General features: G+C 47.1%; 2 protein-coding genes across 4 annotated transcripts in view; both read left to right on the forward strand.

The window, feature by feature from the left end:
• The first annotated feature begins 328 nt into the window (after nt 1–328).
• The window catches only part of Jar (Myosin heavy chain 95F jaguar), a 47,848-nt gene continuing 28,057 nt past the window's right edge, over nt 329–20,119 (forward strand). Inside the window, exons 1-10 of one of the 3 annotated variants that reach the window (XM_077683505.1) lie at nt 329–440; nt 2,959–3,083; nt 5,416–5,485; nt 7,933–8,006; nt 8,811–8,940; nt 9,102–9,266; nt 10,320–10,417; nt 11,376–11,540; nt 11,674–11,839; nt 13,739–13,982. In XM_077683505.1, the coding sequence (XP_077539631.1) occupies nt 2,964–3,083; nt 5,416–5,485; nt 7,933–8,006; nt 8,811–8,940; nt 9,102–9,266; nt 10,320–10,417; nt 11,376–11,540; nt 11,674–11,839; nt 13,739–13,982 (1,232 nt within the window). In that variant the 5' untranslated portion in view covers nt 329–440; nt 2,959–2,963. Of the gene's footprint in view, nt 526–2,958; nt 3,084–5,415; nt 5,486–7,932; nt 8,007–8,810; nt 8,941–9,101; nt 9,267–10,319; nt 10,418–11,375; nt 11,541–11,673; nt 11,840–13,738; nt 13,983–20,119 lie in introns of all 3 variants that reach the window. The other 2 variants (XM_077683507.1, XM_077683506.1) reach the window with 2 other exon arrangements.
• Nucleotides 17,074–19,478, forward strand: LOC144152274 (uncharacterized). Its single transcript, XM_077683510.1, has one exon. The coding sequence runs from the start codon at nt 18,188–18,190 to the stop codon at nt 18,902–18,904; it is 717 nt and encodes a 238-aa protein (XP_077539636.1). The 5' UTR covers nt 17,074–18,187; the 3' UTR covers nt 18,905–19,478.

Here is a 20,119-nt window from a genome sequence, read left to right on the forward strand (position 1 = left end):
TTACATACTTTCAGTTTCTAATAAAGCAATAAAAAACACGAAAATAAAATAGTTTTCTGCTATAAAGCCGACAAATTACGGAGGAAAGATGAGCTTCTCATTCAATCGATACAGTTTACCATGTTTACCAACGCAACGTCGATGTTTACAGCATGGATTGGCTACGGCTGGCTACGTCTTCAGCAAGTTTTATTTGAGAATGTTATAAAAACGGGATAAATTGTTTGCCTATTCTTTTTGTGTAAGCGTATAGCTACCTGTAATGTAATAAAAAAGCGTTAAAAATAAAAAAAAGATTATAGTCACTATAATGGCTTGCAACAACCTTAGGAAAACATAAAGAAATCATCACCGCTCGGCGGCACGGAACGGGTACCAACGCGACGGACGCGAGCTGCTGGCGGCTGCATAACTTCGAGCCGCATTAACCGGTGTTTACGGCAAGTAAACAACTTCTGCTTCTTTTCATCCCTTTCGATTCCATAGTGCATGCCCTGACGACAAGGAGCGCACATTTGCATCGAGGTGTGCGTATCCATTTGCTTACTTTGCTTGCCGCAACCTGCTCGTCTCAGGGGCGGCCGCGGTAAAATAAGAGCAAAAAGTTTGCTCACGCGTTAAAACTTATTTACCGTGCCGCACCAGACGGTTTCCACTCGTAATTTATCCTCATTGGAGACCAAAAAAGTCTGTGGGAAGCTTGCATTTTGTTCAAAACGTGCTGGGGTGGCATTAAAAACGCTAACAAGCGACAAGTATGCTACCACCCGGGACAGTGTCTGGTGTTGGCATATTTCGCTATGCCGCGGTTCTAAACTTCTGGGAGTTGATATAACTGTTCGTTAGTGTCGCCCGGGAGCTGTATTGTGAGCATGTTTAAGCTCTGGCTATTTGAAACGCGAGGCGGGCAGGAATTTGTCCTGTTGTAGAGCGCAGTTCACGGAGCGGGGTTGCTGCTCGCGTGACATAACCAGCCGCTACAGGTGGCGGAGTGGGGAGGTGGGGGTTGACGGAGCGCCGTCTCCTCGTGCGAACGCTCTCCCTCGCGCCGTGCTATCGGCGCCTTGCCGTTGTTTCTCGTCGTGCTTCAAGAAATATCGTATTTATTTACGGAAGCTTACGCCTCGAGCCGTTTCCCACCTACCCGCGCCATATCCTGCTCTAGCCGGATTTGCTGTTGTTACCCCTCTTTTTGTCGGATGCCGCGTCACGCATGAGGTAGTACCGCAGGCTCAAATTCTGTGCGCGGCGGCTCGGCTGCCAACAATGCCGTCGCTCTACGGCTGAGTGATGGACAATCTTATCGACTGCAGCCCTTCGGTGAACCCGGCCTTTTGCGGTCGCGGCGTGCGGAGACGGCGCTCATTTTACTCGGCCATCCCCTTCGCGCTAGAGGCACTGGCAGCATGCCAACCGCCGCTGAATCACTTCCGACTCGCGAGCGATTAGCAAGATTGGCAGTATTGGAAATCGAGATCAAGGTTGCTACGCCCAGCTGTTGGAGAAACGGAGGTCGCTTTGCACGCGCGGCCGTGTCGCGGCGGAACGGCGCGCGCAGCGCAAAAAAGATTCTACCCCTGTAAACATGCCTTGCTTTTGCTGCGTGGGGAATTTCAATTAACAAATCGTGCCAGTAGAAACGGGTCCTTTGGGCAGAGTTGACATTAGCCTGCACTGCGTTCTGTAACTATTTCCAAGGTTTTGTTGCGCCCATGGAGTCCTCTTGTTTCTCAGTGTATAATTCGTATGTTTATGTTTACATAGCTGTTTTGAAGTACTCTTTACGGCGCCAGAAGTCAAACATTACTTGCACATGAACCATGACCAGTTTTATACTGCTTTTGGACTGTTAAAGAAATTCTTTTCTGAAAGTATTCATTCACACATTGTGCACATAGACGGAATTTTCAACATTGATTTTGATGGGTTTCTGCATGTCGTCTACAACAGATTATCTGTCAAAGTCGATTGTCAATGAGCATCACCTCAATAGTCCTTTCTTAGTTTAAATGGTGAAGTATGCATTTCTCGTCAAGAAAGCAAACAAACTAATACGTGTACCAAAGGTGGCTTGAATTTAATGTTGTTGGGGCTGTGAAATCCATAAAATACCCCCTTCAGGCAATTTGCTGACAACTTGCCGTTGGAAATATTCTCCGAGAGGGTAGCCTTCCTGGCAGCAAAACATCTGAACGTCTCATTGCGAGTTGGAATCATTTGGGGCGACCTGTCTCAAGATACCATTCTCGACTGCTTGAACAGGCACCTATGAGCATGAAGCAGTGGATACCTAAAGAAAAAAAAAAAAAAGAATTAGCTGGATGCATGGTGAGCAGTGCTTGACAAAGTGGAGCTTGTTTTTGAAAAATACATTAATCTGAGTTTGTGACATCATGTGAAGTAACTTCTGATGTTGGACAGAACTTCACACTTTCCTGTATTATTTGACTTGCCAAAAGCCTGTGCATGCAGTGATCTGGCTACAGCATTAAGTCGGTTGCGAATGTATCACCTTGTCAAGTTCATTCTTTGTCCCTGTATTTTATTAGCTGTACCCGAGCTTTTTGCCCAGGTGAACTACATAGACCAACAGAGTTCCTCACTGTTGTTACGTCTCCGGTTACAATAAAGGATTTTCAGAGGACTTGGGCATGCTTCGCACATTCTTAGCTTGTGCGATGCCACTTACGTTTTCATCAAAGTCATGCTTGCCATTTTTGAACCTGCACGGGCAATTAAACTACATTTTTACAGGTTTGTTTAGGCTGCGTCAGCAGTTGTAGGTACAATAGGCAGCCTGACGAATATTACCTTGTCAAATCCGCTCTACACAGACATGCTCTTCTTATGTCAGAGCTGACGAAAGGTTACCCTGTGTTGTGAGCCCTTTAGATGGCTGTCTGCTCTACTCTGCTTGACAACTCTCTCTCTCTCTCTCTCTCTCTCCTTTATCTGCAGCCAAGATGTTGGCCATGGATGCCAGCCAGGTGTGGGCCCCGGACGAGCATGAGGGGTTCAAATTGGGGAGGATCGTCGACATTGGCGGGGAGACCGTCACTGTCCTCCTCAATGGCGGCACCCAGGTGAGTGTTTGTCAGACACCGAGGGTTCTCCGAGTTAACCTGTCAAGTTTTCTAGCATCCTTATGTTCACGACTTTTTTGGAATTGGGAGTGCATTGCTTCTCTGTTCCATTCCTTTGGTGTGAGGTGTCACCAGAGATCTATTTCGAGGGGTACCATGGTACTCCTTCTTGAGAGAATCGTGGTACTTCTCATTGAGATAAGCAGCGGCACATTACCTGGTTCCACAGAATCACCGCCAGCAATAAGGAGGGGATGGAGGAAATAGGAGAGTGCTCATGTGTGCATGTGCGGTGTTTGCACGTTTATGGATACACCAGTCATTGTATCATGTGTTCTTACTAATTTCTTTGGAAAAAAAAAACAAATTTTTTGAGGTGCTGTCTGTCCTGTAGCTACTGCGCAGGTTGCGAAATATATTTGTTTGTTCCATGAATATTGGCATATTTTGCTTTAGTTTCTTAGAAACATCCTTGCTGTGTGATGTAATATGGTAAAACCTGTATAGCTCTCTATTGGCTTTGACGCATTGCTGTGTAGGGTCAGCAGTAGTGGACCCTGAGATTGGGTGTTGGGTTTAGAAAGAAGTAGCAAAAGGTATATTTTTGCAGGTGAAGGAGGCTTTTCCTTCTTGTCTGAAATTCTATATAATCTCACTTTCCACTTAGCATTATTTAATTTTTGATCTTGCTGTTTCGGTAGGCTGCTCTGAATATTCTAAAGGTTTCGATTGTTGTTGGGTGGTGGTGAAGAGATGGTGCCATCGAGTGTGATGTGTGCTTTGACTACCTTGCACCTCTGAACATTCTTTTCTTTTTTGTGACGGCTCAGAGTGACTGCATAGACTGCTAATAGCATTATTTCTTTTTTGTGGTCATAAATGTTTACTGCCACAGTTGGGAAGTAACTCTTGATACCAAAAAAATCTCTACAGCAATGTTCTTTCTCTTTCTTTTTACTTTCTCTCCATATTTGAACGTCCTGTTAATTGGAAATGAAGTTTTTGTTTTCTCTTGCTGTTTCAGTTATACCTGGCAAAAAAAAAAGGTGCTTGCATTAAAGCTTTTTCTCTCTAGGTTTGTAGCGTCAATAAATAACCTGTTTCAGTAGCTGCTTATTTGTATTTGGTCCACAAAAATCTCCCCCTTCCTTCCTCTTTTCTTCTATTTGTGGACTAAAGGTTTTAAAAGACAATAAGTGCTCCTCTGCAAATCATGTGGGGCGTGCATGCTGATAGCCTTCAGCATTGCTGTGCAGAATGTGGCTAGGCCTGGGGCCAAACTTTTATTCATTACGAACAGTATGGCCACATGCTGTGCCACCCTGAGCAATATTTGTCGTGCATAGGGGGTATGCAACCAGTACCTTTCACAAAACGTGCCTAAACTAGTCGATGCAATAGGTTTTTAAAGACTACAATCTTTCGTGGGCTACTTAAACGCAGAAATTTTGGTCTGTCTGTTTGTCTGTCTGTCTGCGACTCGATTCAGCAACCCGGCCAAATTGAAACAGAAGCTGCGCAATAGTCTTGTACACCCACAGCCAAATCTAAATGTCTAAGTCCGGTGTCAGTGTTCATACTTGTCAACATTGTTGAACAAGAACAAGAAATTACGCAAATATAAGGCATAAAACCAATACATAAGTGATATTTGCAGTGTTCCTTTATTTAAAAATTCATGGATGCGTGGTTTTTGCAAAAGAAAATATACTACATCAACTGCAGAAAACCGTCGCCTGCTGTTGCCCGCACTACTATAGCTCCTGGCGCCATTTAAGAAATCAAACGGCAACACTAACGAAATGTTCCACTGATAGGCTTGTTCCACGTTCTGCTCGGAACACTCGTGGAACAGGGCAACATGGTTCTATAAACACTGTAGTCGGGTGCCTCGATACACACGCGTCTCCACCGTACAGCAGCACTGGCATCGAGGCACTCGACTTGGACCAGTGGAACGTGGTAAATTTAAATTGACTTGAGCAAACCTCTCGCGTGTTATCTTGGGAGGAACGAGACGGGAGGGGAACAGCATGAGAGGTGAGCAGGAAAGAAAAGGGAGGCCTTTACTTGGCAGGGGTGCCAGTCGACTATGGTCTTTTGTAGACATTTTCAATGAAAGGAGCAGATACGCGGTCATTTTTAGTCCTGGACACTCCATGTACTAGTGAATGGAAAGCGAGTAATGCACCTCACAGCGTGTTAAAACTTAGCTTGAACAGATGTTCGAGTTAGATGCTTCAGTGACACATACATTAGCATGCGTCAAGTGCCTTACCCACAAAGCGGGGATAGCCGCATTTGCATTGCTCTGTCATTTTGTTTGTTGCAGCTGATAACTGCCCCGTACAGAAGCGTCCACGCAGCCGAGGAAGACCCCAACAAGGACGTGGATGACAATTGTATGTGTGCAGTCATTCTGTTCTGTCCCAACTTCTCAGTGAAGTGAAATACCAGAGATCAAGCGTAGTCCACATGTCATGTTATCTTCTGTTTTATCAGGCACTCAACTGTATGGCAGTTTTTAGAAAAGCTCTAAAGCGAAGTAATTTATTTTTTTTATTGATTTCACATAACCTCATGTGCCAAGGCATTGGAGAGGTTACAGTAAGCTTGAAATGTAAAAAAAAAAGCTGTGAGATACAAAGCGAAGCAAATTAATGAAATTTAAACTGCACACGCTACGCAGGTATATACAAAACCATCCTGAAATATAAAATAATCACTCAATGATTTTTTTTCGAACAGTAATGCTTTTTGTCGAGATTTTTCTTGCCATCTTACTGCCATGGAAATTGACCTGTTAAAATTTGCAGATTTTCTTTCAGCTGTTGTAAAATGTACGATTAAAAGTACATGCATCGTATTTTCGTGTGACCACTCAAAGTAGGGGCTACGACTCTGGGTATTCAGGCAAAAAAAAAAAAAAATCGCAAGCAGGGTCTGGGTACGAAAGAACACTGTGGGGGCCACATTCAAGACTAGGGTGTAAAGTTGGGCTTGTTGGTGATGCATTCTTGTAGGCAAAGCGCGAGGCAGACACAGGACGAAACAAGACATGGGACGAGGACGAGCATTCGTCCTCGTCCCATCTCTTGTTTTATCCTGTGTCTGCCTCGCGCTTTGCCTACAAGAATTCATCAAGACTGTTAGCGGCTATGCAACTTGGCTTTGGCTTAGCCGTAAGGCGGCAGGCACTGTGCGCCATCTGTTTGAATTTCTGCGTTTTTCATTTGCATGGTTGGGTTTTTGTGTCTCGCCGCAAACAGGTAGAGCAATATCCACATAAAAGGTTGTTGTTTATTGGAGGTGAACGTCAATTTAGTTGCCCATTTTTGGCAATCCTAGCTCTGCTGCCCAGAACTTTCCATTGCTGTATGTATTCAAACTAACAGGGTCTTAGATGCTTTGCCCTCGCTTGCTAATTTGGTGCGCTTTTGTTTCGATGTAGTTACTCATTTTCGCCTCTGCACTTGAAACGGAAATGAATTTGAAACTTCGAATGAACTCCCTGTGATACAAAAGGAAGGCTCGTCGCCTTTTGCCTTCCCTCTGTTTTTCTGTATTCGGAAAAGAACAAATAAAATTCAATTCAATCTAATTCAACCTTGGGGTTAGCTTTGCTTAGTGGCACATTGTCCAGCATTAATTGTGCCTTCTGACAGGATCTAGTTGCGTAGTCTGCGGCGCAAGTTCGTCGACTCTCGCAACCCTGTGAGGGGCGAAGACAAAGCTGTGTTCAGCTTCGCGCGCTCTGAAACTGCTGTTCAATATAAAAAATGCAAGCAAACACCTTTTTATGGAATGCCGCCGTGGGTTTGCGTAAACACCGCCGTTTACTGGACACGAAGCAAGGCCTGTTATCTGATCTCCTCCGACTCTGTGCTTCAGGTTTGACCTTCGAGCGGTAATAACGTGACGAGCTTTCCGGGGTTGCTGCTAGTTAACTCCGCATTTTGTAAACCTCTAGATGTAGTGCATGAACTGCGTTCCTAGTTTAGAGTAGGTTCTACTGCCTGAGACAGATAAACGGAATACTTGGCAGGGGACTTGCACAGCGGCATGTAGGGAGATTAGGGAGGCACCATAATGCTGTGAAATGGTGTTACATCTGCTCCAAATGGCATTTCTGGCTGCTCAAAACCTGCTCCAAAAATGCCTTTCTGGCTGCTCCAAGCCTGCTACGAAAGGCACTTGCTCCCGGGACTGCTCCCAAACACATGGACCCTGTTCCACCCCTGTAATGGTGATTGCAGCCAGGTTTAACAAGCAGTCTATTTAACGAGTTCAAAGAAATTATTTGTTATTGTTACTTCTCAGCATTCTTGGCAGAGGCAGATGGGGGATCTGCTGAATGCTACAATGGGGTGGTCATGCTACAGTATCTATAAAGAGCTGAATTTTATTCTTTGGTTTTGAGCTTGTAGTTTGGAACAGTTGTGCAGTGGCACCTGTGGTCTCTTGAAGGCCTTTGATGGGAATTTAATTCTTATGATGTAATGCAGATAGCAATGACAAAATGGAGTATGCTACTACACAGGAAGAGAGCTGTCTTGCATCCTGGCTACCCAACTGGCTGGGTGTTTCTTCTGTTACTTCATGTGTTGTTGGGGTTTTATTTGTCTGTGTTTGGGTTGCACAGGTTTCCTTTAGGATATGCAAGATTAGTTTTTGAGGCAGTATGCTAGTATTTTTGACCTAACTTTGTCCTTTTTTTCCCCTCTCTATCATACACTGCACTGATTCCATCGAAAAGTGTTCGTTGATTTCTTTCTCGCGCGACCAGCATTACCTACCCCACTGATGGGTGGGCTTGTGCAATTTCAACGTGTTTCGTTTTCCACTGCAGGTGCTCTAATCTACCTGAATGAGGCCACCCTCTTCAATAACATCAAGGTTCGCTACAAGAAGGACAAGATCTATGTGAGTTCTGGCCGCACATTGGTATAGCTTCTGGTCTGACCAGCTTACTACTGGCAAGGCAGTAGCGGTTGAGCGTGCTTGCGTTTCCTGAGTGCGCTTTTTGAGTCTGCATTTGTTGAGCAGTTGAGTGTGCTTGCAACTGTGCTTGCACAGTTGGCTGCCCTCTTACTGGGTGTTCTTTCTTTTGTGCCCCTCTTGCATGGGCCCACTTGCTGTTCAGGCATTTGGCCATTGTAGTCTTTTGCACAGACACCAGCAAGAGTAGACAAAGAAGCCCTTTTTGTCTCTTGCGGTGCCGTTAGTCTGTGGAGTTGTGAAACTCCCTGCCAGGCCCGTGCGTCGCAGAGTGATGCCTGATTTGCCCCCTTGTTTTAGCCGGTTGCGAGAAAATGTGGATACGCCTTCCAACTACTGACAGTAATTAAAGCTGTTAATAATAAAACATGGCGAGGTCCCCCCTCCTTTCATGGCTTCGAGCAATCATAGTTGATAAACGTTAACAACAGGGCTTAGAACTTGAAGCAATCAAAATAGCTAGCTTTTTATTGCTAAAGGCGCTAGTGTCTCAATGTGTGGAAAAAAGCCTGTAAAATGTTTTATGCCACTTGGACAAACTCGTGTTTTTATTGGCACGCATCGCAGCAGTAGATGATTGCCAAGAGGGGGGTAAAAGAGAGGGTCTTGGCAGAAGTTTACGATTTGTCTATGCCCGTGCAGGCTGTGGAAGAAAATGGCAACCTCGATCCCAAAGTTTCACCCACCTGTAAAAACGGCAGTTGTGTTTGCACTCACCCTGTTGTGCAGACGTACGTGGCCAACATCCTGATTGCCGTGAACCCCTACTTTGAGATGCCCAAGCTGTACTCTTCCGAGGCCATCAAGAGGTACCAGGGGAAGTCCCTAGGGGTGCTGCCACCCCATGTGTTTGCCATCGGTGAGTGGAAGGCTGTCAAAACGTCCTCTTTAGGCGCAGTGCCCTGTATTGGCATGGGCTGCCCTATAGGATAGCCGGGCTGCGTGCGTCGCAAGCCTGGTCATTCGGAGGTTGGCTCTGTGGGATGCTAACATTTAACGTTTGCTTCCTGCGCCGTGCAGCGGACAAGGCCTTCCGGGACATGAAGGTGCTGAAGCAGAGCCAGTCCATCATTGTCAGTGGTGAATCGGGGGCTGGGAAGACCGAGTCCACCAAGTACATCCTGCGCTACCTCTGTGAATCGTGGGGCAGCCATGCGGGTCCAATCGAGCAGCGCATCCTCGAAGGTGAGGGGGGGCTGGCATTGTCTGGGGCACTCCATCAGTGTGATGTCCGGTTCTGCTTGCAGCATTATGGCAGCCAGCTGTGGGGCATCCTTAAAGGGGCCATGCAGACAAAATATGTTTGTTTTATTCGAAAGATTTCGTGTTTGTAGAGTGCTCGCAGCGTTAATCAATTTAGGTTAAAATTTTGATTCTCCCGCCAAATCTCGTGTTTTCGGGATATCAGCTATGCAGTCATAAGTGCACGAATTCAAACTAACTTTCAGTGCATCATTGGGTTCTGCAGCCTTGCTTACCGTCAGTCCCCCCAGATGGAAATACCATGTCAGCAGCGAACTGTTGTCTGCCGTTGCTTTGTTTTTGATTGTATTTGCTCCTGGCTTGTTTTTGTTACGTTAGAAAGTAATCGTTTCGTGAAACATGGGGTGCGCTCAACAAACAGACTCGCGTAACACGACGTAACCTGTAAGGCAGCCTGCTGTGCAGCTAAAGAAAAGCATATTGTGCCCAGTATCAACAGCTATGTTTACGTGTATTTTCGTAACTTTCATTGTTTAGCTCACCATTCTTACTACTGTAAGATGACTATGCATTACGTTTAAGCGCACATAGCTCCTTCAGCAAGTTTATAAGCCCTGCCTAATTTGTGTTCGCTTTTGCCGGCCTCAGCCAATCGCGCAGCTGGGCGTATGACATCATAGGTTCTGTTGCGGGAAATGAGCGAGTGGATCGCATGGCCGTTCCCTTTTTTTCCTGGTTATAAAGCTTATTCAAGCGAAGTGTGCGTTAAAAGTGGTGTCAGTATGATTCTCAAGAGGCAATCTTTCGAACGAACCAAACCTGTGTTTTGTCTGCGTGTCCCCTTTAAGAACGGGAATAGCCGTGTCGGACTCGCGGCTTGAGGTTGTTTGGATAGTTGGTCCGTCTTCATTGGTGTACTGCGGTATCACTTTCCCTCACACCTATGTTTCAAAGATGCCAGTTTTTTTGCCCCCCCCTCCCCCTGTTGTGGGGCATTAAAATGAAGGCATCACGTATCACTTCATTCTCTTTCAGCCAACCCTGTGCTCGAGGCATTTGGCAATGCCAAGACAATGAGGAACAACAACAGCAGTCGGTTCGGGAAGTTCATCGAGATTCATTTCAACAACAAGGTATGTGCAGTCCATTTCGATGATGGCGGGGTTGTTGTTGCTCTTACTCAGTGGGGATTGCTGTAGGCCCTTCTTTAAGACAGTTGCAAGTTGGGCGAGTTGGTACGTGTTCATACTTAATCACAGTGCGAAGGACGGGACAGACAGCGCTTGTCCAGTGGTTGTTCTTTCTGTCTGTCCCATTCTTCGCACTGTGATTAAGCCTTCTTTAAGATGTGAGCATGGAAGTGCGGGTTTTGTTCAAGTGTGTGGGCTGTTAAATGTCGCAAGCCTACAAGAGGGTCATCTTGAGTCACAAAGTTGTGTGTATAGAACAGCAAGCTGAGTTTGTTAGCTTAAGGAAAAGGGGTGGCTTTGATGGCTGAGCCACTAGCCTTGGCATGCTGTTGCACTAGTGCCACTAGTTACGTGAATGCCAACTCTCAACTCCTTAGCGATCGGGTGTGGTGCAAAACTGCAATGTTGGTATCATAAACACGCTAGGCAAACCTGCTTTTTTTTTTTTTTTTTTTCAACTAAAAACGGGATTTTTTTAGTGTTGGTTTCCAAGAAAATGGTCGTTAAATATAAGTACCATTGCATGAAGCAGTTTTATGTGGGGTGCTCTTGTCACCACAGATGTCAAGCCCAAGGGAGCATCATGGAGGATGCATTAGTTGAAGTATGTAGCTGCATTGAATATAAACGGATGCTGTACAAAATATTGAGCCAAGCAGCCGTGGTCAAAGCCATGTCTGTCCAGCAAATACTGCCACTTAGTGAGCGTGATTAATAATGTGCATTCATCTTTCCTTTGTAAGGCGTGCATTGTTGTTTCTAAAAGAAAGCCTAATGCATTGTTTGGTTGGATACCCTGTGTACACACGCTCTGAACCTGTTGTGGCCACATGCTGCGTGCTCGCCGACACCTTTTGGGAGACATGCCAGTGACGCACGGCGGCCTTTCTTTGTGCCTCAGTGCAACGTTGTGGGCGGCTTCATCTCCCACTACCTGCTGGAGAAGTCCCGCATCTGTGGCCAGACCAAGGGCGAGCGCAACTACCACATCTTCTACCAGCTGTGCGCGGGGGCCCCCAATGAACTGAGGCAGCAGCTTAGGATCACCAGCCCCGACGACTTCAACGTGAGCACCCTCTTTGTCCACCGGTCACTTCATGTCGTGTGTAATGTTGCCGTAATGCGTGCCCGTGTGAGCAGCACACGTAGCCTCTCTGATTACTCTGTGGATCCTTTGCTTTCCACGCAACTGGCCGCAGTATCTGCGGCACGGGTGCACCCAGTACTTCTGCTCAGCCGAGTCCGAGAAGCTGCTCAAGAACAACTCTCGCTCCAAGGAGCACCAGAGCAAGGGGCCCCTGCGAGACCCCGTCATTGACGACGCCAAAGACTTCTCAAACCTGGACCGAGCACTCCAACTGATGGGTATGGCAGCCGTTCTTTTTTTCAAAACCTCGGTGGGTCCTTAACTCTTTTGCGACTGCACCATAGGCCATCATTCACGGGTGAACGATGATTTTCAAACCTCCTGCTAAAACTAAAAATGGCGCTTTCAGACAACTGACGCCATCTGCCGTGCTCATTTGAAACCGCTTTTTCAGTTTCATTGCCGCTTGTTTACATTTGGCATGGGTAGACAGCATTGCGAGTGAAATTTGAACCCAAGGTAGAGGCAAGTTGTGCGAAAATGGTGTCCTGCTTCACTGCGCGCTCTGCAATGGCAGACAGCGGTTTCAGGGACTTCAGTCACTGCTGCTGCTGATTTTTTTTACCGCAGCAGCAGTGATGACTCCAGCAAGGATGGAGATTCTTCAGATTTTAGTTCTGATGAAGACTCTCCCATTTAACACTTCAGACTTCAGCAGGTGCTGCCAGGGAAGGTTTGTTTTTGACTTTGCACTGTATTTTGAAACGTGCCTAATATCTGACGACTGCAATATTACTTTCATGTGCAGGGTCTGGGCAACATGCAGCAGGGATATTTTGCCAAATGCACCGCGCCATATCGTGTTATCACCTTCGAGATAGCCTGGCGCTCATGTAAAATTAGCGCTGCGGAGTGACGCGTGATGCTTCTCAAGAGCGCTAAATTTTTTTCTTGTTTTTTTACCACTGCAGTGATAAAAAAAATCGTGAGAACACAAACAAGCATGCTTGTATGCATATTTTAGAGAGACTGACTGACTCTCGAGTGGCTTCGCGGAGTGGCACAGCCATCAGGGCCGTTTAGTTAGTGGGCCCGCAAAAATCCACAACTTGGTGTACAACGTTTATGTATACACTGAATCATAGCTTAGGACTGTAGAAACATTTCGTATATCTTAGAATTCCTAAAATAATTTTTAGGCTCAGTAAAATTTCCTATCTGTGTTTCGAGTACCGTAATTACCCGATTCTAACGCGCCCCCGATTCTAACGCGCACCCGATTTTCCTGGCAATAAAAACGAAAAAACTTGCACCTCCGATTGTAACGCGCACGGAACTTTGTGAGCAAGAAAAATGAATGCGAGAGAAACCAGCGATTTATTTCTCGAAGTAATCTCACTCATCTCACTCCTTGTCGCTCTCCGCTCACCACAACATCTCGTCCTTGGTGCCGTCAAGCGCGTTCGCGATGCCACACTTCTGAACGAACGTTCAACCATGGTCGATGAGATCATGGCCCACGCCTCGCACGGCCATCCCGCGAGCTTCTCCAGAGGTTCACGCTTCAGCCGACCGCTCGTTTTGAACGCGTGAGAGCCGCTGCTGCCATTGCTGTTATCAAGCGCGCAAGTGGAACGATTTGACGATTTGTGTGAACGCCGATAGAAAAGCCTAGGCGCCTATGCTTCCTGCGTCCGAAAAATCGTTGCTATAAAAGCTTTGGCGCCATCTGGAGATGGCGATGGCGATGGGTTGGACGAAATTTCCGCTGTTTCGGCAGTTTCGGTTTCGTATCCGATTCTAACGCGCATGCGATTTTTCGGCCTATTTTTCCGGAAAAAAAGTGCGCGTTAGAATCGGGTAAGTACGGTATATTTTTTTCAGCGCATTTTTTTTTTGTTTTGTTGACCAATAAACTCTCAATAACTACACATTCTGCAAAACTGCTTTTATGTGTTTGAAAGAGAAATCTGTAAGCTACAGTTTCATGCATATCAATGCTAAATGTGTCCAGTAGCTCAAGAGAAAAATAGGTTTTCTGAAACCACTCAAAATCAGCCATTTTTCCACGGTCACGAAAGAGTTACACATGCCGTGAATTCCTTCTCTATGCGCATTGCTGGCTCTTTTCTCTTTACGGGGTGCTTGCCGTAAAGTGTTGCTCCTCCCCTCGCCAGGGGTGACGGACGAGGAGCGGCTGAACATCTACGTGTCGGTGGCGGCGGTGCTGCACCTGGGCAACGTGACCTTTGAGGAGAGCCCCGACGACAGCCGCGGGGGCAGCCGGGTGACCCCCGAGTCGGAGCAGGCCCTGCGGGTGGCCGCCGCCCTCATGGGTGTGGACACGGACGAGCTCCGCCAGAGCCTGCTCAGCCGAGTCATGCAGACCAGCAAGGGCGGCCACAAGGGCACCATCTACATGTGAGCTCCTCCTCCCCCTCCTCCACCTGAACTGGAGGCAAAGAGAGGGGAAAGTAATGTATTTGCATGATTCTAACACACCCCCGAGTGTAATGCGCAGGTAAGCTTGCTTATGAAAATTTGAAAAAATAATTTGATGGCTATTGTACCACACAGATGTAAGAGATATGGCACCACGTACCTGGCAGAAGAGATCTCCTTTGATGCACGCAACTGTGGCAGCACAAATTCCCTGTGCTTCACAAACTTGCTTATGCCGCTCCTGCTGGCATTAAATCTAAAGTGGTAGCAATTGAAAGCCGTTTCGGTTTTGAACCAGATTGTAACGTGCACACAAATTTTAAGGCTGCTGCTTTGAAAAAAAGGTGCATGTTACAATCGTGCAAATATGGCACTTTCTGTAACTTTATGTAACTATGTTAGTAGTTTTTTTTTCTTTATTTCAACACCTTAAGCAGCGAATTCAAAGTAGGAGGGATAGGGGACATTACGACTGTGAGGGTTTGATGGGCACTTCAATGCATTTAAAACTGAGTCTTTTGCAGGCACTCTGAAACCGTAGCACCGGTATTTCTTGTGGCGGGGTTAAGGTTGCGCACGTTAAAGAAAGTGTGCCTGGGCATGCTGTGACTTAGCTCCCATTAGCAAGACTCTGTGAAATAGAGCACGAAACCATAAGCTCCGTATGTACTCTCTGTACACCTTCCCTATTTGCATGTACGTTTAAATGGAAAAGCAAAGGCCTGGGCAGTTTTATTAATAGTTTTGTCACAGAACCGAATACCTTGCACCTTATCTGATGGTACTGTTCCTATTTACAAACCAGTAGTTACTTGGATCGGCATACCGGATCATTTAGCCGAGTGTGAGGCTGAGTGAGTACGGGCCCAGGATGGAGATGTTTTCACATTGAGCGAGCACTGACTGAGATCACTAGCAAGCATGTACTCCTGATTCGTCAAAAGCACCTGAAGGAAGATGTACGCATTGCATGCAGTGCAACTGTTTGCGAGTATTTGTTTAGTGCCATTTATACAGTTGAACCTTGATATAACGAACCTCGATTTAACGAAATTCGCGATATAACGAATTTTTTCAAGTTTTCTATCAAAATTTTGCTAAATCCATGTATTTTTATCTCTATTTTACGAAGTAATTTTGTGCAGCGCTTTCGATTTAACGAAGTCACGGCGATAAAGGAAGAACGAAATTCCGGTCGAGGCACGTTTTATTTTGCCTCTCAGAGCCTACATTGAAAACATTAAGTACTCATATTAAAGGGGCACTGACACAAAATTTTGAAGGCGAGATAACTTCGGAGATAGATTGGTGGGAACACATATACATCATCTGCAAAATATCAGCGGCGAATACAGCCTAGAACATATTTAAAATCAATTTTAAAGTGTGCGAAACGCAACCGAGCAGCCAGCAGAGGACCACGCGCAATCGACATCCCGAGGATATGGTGTAAATAAACAACATCTAAACACGTCACGAGTTTGTGTTTGCCGCTTCCGCACTGCCGGCGTTTTTCGCCGGCTCGCCCGGCTCGCCGCTCCAATCGGAGGGCCGGAGGGTGGAGCTTCTGCTCTCGAGAACGAACGACCCGATCTCCGTGGACCCGATCGTTGGCGGCGGAGGCGCCGTGATTTCGTCAGCTAATCAGACAGCTGGCCCCGAACAAAGTTCTACAGCGATTCCAGGCACTCTGTTTCTATTACTGTTTATAACCATTGGATGCGAAAATGCGCCGGAGGCACGAAAAGCCCACTGAGCTAGCCGCACGGTCGCTGTGCAGGCGGCGGCCACGGCCGCGAAGTGGCCCAGGCCGGCGCAGGTAGCTCGAGTGATAGCTTGTTACCGCTGCACGGAATTGTCCCCAAGTTCCGACCATGGTGGCTTACATGAGGAAGGAGTTAATGATGCGATGGCGGGTTGCATTAAAAATTGTCATCTGCACCGCTTACGAGAGCGGCACTCGAATATCCGCCGCAGTGCTAAGCCGAACACATCTGTAGGCGGACCTGTAGGCAGACCGGCCGGCTGCTCCCAGCGCGCGTCTTGCCACCCACCGTCTCGAGCGTCGCGCGTCGTTCTTTAGCCGCGGTAGCATTTGCACTCGCAGCGCCTGCGTCACATCCACGGTCGCTTTTTAATTAAGCGCCTCACGAGATCAGTACGTGGGGGCATTCGCAGAAACTGCCGTCGATGCGGATTCGACAGTGCTACGGCGGCTCTCCTCTGTGATATCCCTCCGACGGTCACGTGGTCATCTTTGTTCACACAAAATCCACAAAATCCATCGTTTCGCGGCACTCACTGAAACCGAAACTGCTACTGGCCGCATTGAAAATGCCTCTAATTAAACAACCGTCGCACGCTGAAGCAAATGAGGTTTCTACAGGTTATAAGTAGGTCACTAGCTACTTATCGCAACAAAAAAAACAAAATGCAAAATTTTTGTGTCAGTGCCCCTTTAACTCTTAAGGGGGGACACGGGTCTTTGGGACGAAAAAATCGCGAAAAAGTCGATTTTTTGAAAACAAGATTTTCGAATTCCGCAACTATTATTCTCTCTATGTGCGAAGTTTTGTGTCTCGTGAACCAGTATTTAAAACGTTATATTGATTTATAACGCGCGTGGGAGCTGAATTTTTGCTGAAGCCGATGCAAAAACGGCCCTACTTTCGCGTTGTGCGGCGGTCGTACCGCATGCCTGATCGCGGCAACCTCGGTATCGTTTGAAAGAGCGGCTTTTCTTCTTTTTTTTCGCGCCACAACTGCCCCCGTGCAGACATTGTCCGAATAGCAAAACGGCGCCAAAAACCCCCGCAACTAGCGATCCCATTCGCCGAGAGAAGGCACGTGACCAAATCTCGTCTCCTGATTGGCAGAGCCTGGTTTGCATCGTCTGCTCTGGTAGTGCGAGCGCATCCGAGGCGGCTCCATCTTGCTTATCGTGTTCGCACCACAAGCAAAGAGCCATGCCGAAGGCCCAGCTAAAGTTTGCTACGAGGCACAAGTTTGGGAAAAAAGCGAAGCGGTTCTTGTACAACTTCCACAAGAGTCCTGCAGTAGCGAAGGAAAGCGCCGGGCCTGACGCGCTACCCGCGCCGAGCTGCGCGGAAGCCACCGCCGACGACGTAGGCCTAACGGCCCCACCAGTCAGCGGAAATGCTTTGGAAAGCGGCCGTATGAGACGCGACACAGTGATGCTGCAACCTGAAGATTTGCTGCAGAGAGAGGTGGTTGCACACGAACAGTTGAAAGCGCTTTCTTCAACTCCTGCAACTGAGCGGAAATCCAACTTGTTCACGAGCGCCGACGACACTCCTCCCGGCCCACCTGACGAGAGCAGCTTCGTGATTGCGAGTTTGGACTGCGTCAACATGTTGCTGTCGGCTGTAAAGTGCAGCGTTTGCGGTGACAGCGTGACATTTAGAACCGGCGAGCGGGCGTACGGCCTTTCCGTAAAGATGGTTATCGCGTGTGCGACCTGCGGTGATGTTGCCTCGGAGTGGAGCTCTCCCCGCGTGAACAGCGATAAGAAAGTTAATCCGTTTATCGTGAACGTTCTCGCCGCGCGAGCGATGCAGGCTACGGGAAATCGCCAAACCGCGCTGAACGATGTGTTTGCTACAATGAACATTTCTCACCGCGGGCTGCACACCAAAACGTGGCAAGGCTACGTGAAGGAGAAGCTTGCGCCCGCTGCGACTCGCGCTGCCGACAACGTGATGGCCGAAAGTGCGCATTCAGTGAGAAAGCTCTACGACGATCTGCAACTGGACAACCCCGGTAACATTTGTGTTACGTACGACGGGTCGTGGATGACGCGAGGCCACTCGTCTCACATCGGCGTCGGCGTGGTTATCGAACTCTTTACGGGATTAGTTCTAGACTTCGTCGTGCTGAGCAACTTTTGTGCTGGGTGCGAGCGCGGGCCAAAGGTAGGCGACCCAGCTTACCAAGCTTGGAAGGACAATCACGTCTGTCAAAAAAACACTGAAAAGAAGGCTGGTGAGATGGAGGTGGAGGCCGGTCTCATCCTCTTTGAGAGGTCACTGCAGCTGCACAAACTAAGGTACACCACAATTCTGTCAGACGGCGACAGCCGCACCTACTTGGCGTTGGTGGATGCCAAGGTGTATGGTTTTATTCCAATCAAGTAGGAAGACTGTGTCAATCATGTGAAGAAGAGGATGGGCACCACCCTGCGTAACCTGCTTGCAAAAGGTACGGGCTCGGCATCTGAGAGGCTCGGTGGCAAGGGTCGGCTAACTGGCGACCTTGTCACTAAGCTCAGTTCTTATTATGGCTGGGCATTGAAATCGCACAGTGGCGACGTCAGGGCCATGCACAAAGCGGTGATGGCCACCTACCACCACATCACTTCAAACGACACCGTGTCCAACCACAGCCTCTGCCCACCAGGCCCGGACTCGTGGTGCCGGCAGAACGCTGCCAAGGCGAAGGGGGAGCCCACTCCAAAACACAGATACAACCTGCCACCTCACGTGTGCGAGGCTCTTCTACCTGTGTACAAGCGTCTTTCGGACGAAAAGCTCCTGCAGCGCTGCCTGCAAGGCAAAACGCAGAACTCCAATGAGTCCCTCCACTCCATGATATGGGCCCTGGCACCCAAGGAGAAGCACGCGTCGCTGTTCACTGTGCAAGCTGCTGTGGCTGAGGCGGTGCTGAAGTTTAACGCAGGCAACGAAAGAGCCTCGGCTTCCATTCTCAAGCAACTTGACCTGAACCCTGGGCTTGCCAGCACGAAGCGTATGGCAGAAAAAGACCGCCGTCGAGGATCCGCCTCTGCACGCAAGCACAAGTCAGCTGATGGCATGCAGCGAGCTTTCAAGAAGCGCCACTCCGGTGCCTCCAGTCAAACAGATTATGTGCCTGGTGGCTACTGACTCCATACCAGTGTAAATACACTGCAATTTTGTTGTTGTTCTCACTGAAAACGAGTCTGCTGTTTCTTTCTTCATTTTCTCAAAACACTAATTTTGGCCTGTCTGCAAACTTGCGGAAGAGCTATCTCAGCTCTCAGGGCACACAAAACTATAATTTTTGTTGTGCCATGGAGCAGAATGTGCAAAGCACACAATGGTAGGAACAGAATTTTTATTATATGCGTCGAAAATTTTTTATTTCGCTCTGAACCAGACCTCATGGTGCCAAGTTTTGAACAACAAACTTTAAACTGCCATAAAATCACTACTTGTGGCCTTATCAAAAAAGTACTCCTAACATTGTGTTCCTTGTGCTTTCTAGTACATTTTGGTGTGAAGAAAACAACTTTCAGTTAGTTAGGCTTTTTTCTACTAATTACGCAAGAAATCACTAATTAATGTTAATTATATTAAAAACTAATTGGCACAGAAACAAAATAAGTGCAGATTTGAGATCAGCACAGCAAACTACATCAGGGAGTCAAGTGTCATTGCAGTTGGTAAAAAAACAAGGAAGATAGGTTTAAGACCAGTGTCCCCCCTTAAGGGAGGAGGTGGCTTTCAAAACCAACTTTTTTACTTCTTGGTGGATTTTGATGAAATTTGGTGGGTAGATTAACAATGTTTTAGAAAAGAAGAATCTGAAATTTCATGCTGATATCTTCAGTAGTTTTTATTTTAGAGTGGTCTACCTGAGGCATGTACAGAGCCAGATTGTGACAAGCCTAGCACGGCCAAGAAACAAAGCACTGACCTGCAGTTGCTTTTATTATATGTCAGAAAGGCTGCTTGATGTCGTGACAGTCTCAGAATTTTTTTAATTGCCACACTTTTTTTGTATAAAGAACATTATTTCACCCTATTATATTTTGCAAAAACTAGTTTTTGATTTTTGCGCAGATACTGAATAAACCAGACAGTATTTGCAAAATTTGAGACTGTCACGACACAAAGTGAACTTTGAAGATTACAGCGAAACAAACCGCACAGAAATCGGTGCGTGCATTGTTGCGCTACGCTTTTCACTAGTGAGCTGATAAGCTAAAAACACACTTTGGAGAAAACGGGCTTCAAACATTTGTAAACTGTTCCTTTCGTAAAAAATGCATTGATTTCAATGAAATTTGGTGTGTGCATTGTCATGGGCTTTACAAAAAAGAATCCGGTATTTCACTG

The sequence above is a fragment of the Haemaphysalis longicornis genome, unplaced genomic scaffold (genome assembly GCF_048455015.1).
Source record: "Haemaphysalis longicornis isolate Haplotype H1 unplaced genomic scaffold, Haemaphysalis longicornis Haplotype H1 scaffold_9, whole genome shotgun sequence".
Taxonomy (NCBI): Eukaryota; Metazoa; Arthropoda; class Arachnida; order Ixodida; family Ixodidae; genus Haemaphysalis; species Haemaphysalis longicornis.

Bases quoted from the DNA above. Each gene is read 5' to 3' on its own strand.
- LOC144152274 (XM_077683510.1), top strand. From the start codon at position 18,188: ATGGGCACCACCCTGCGTAACCTGCTTGCAAAAGGTACGGGCTCGGCA.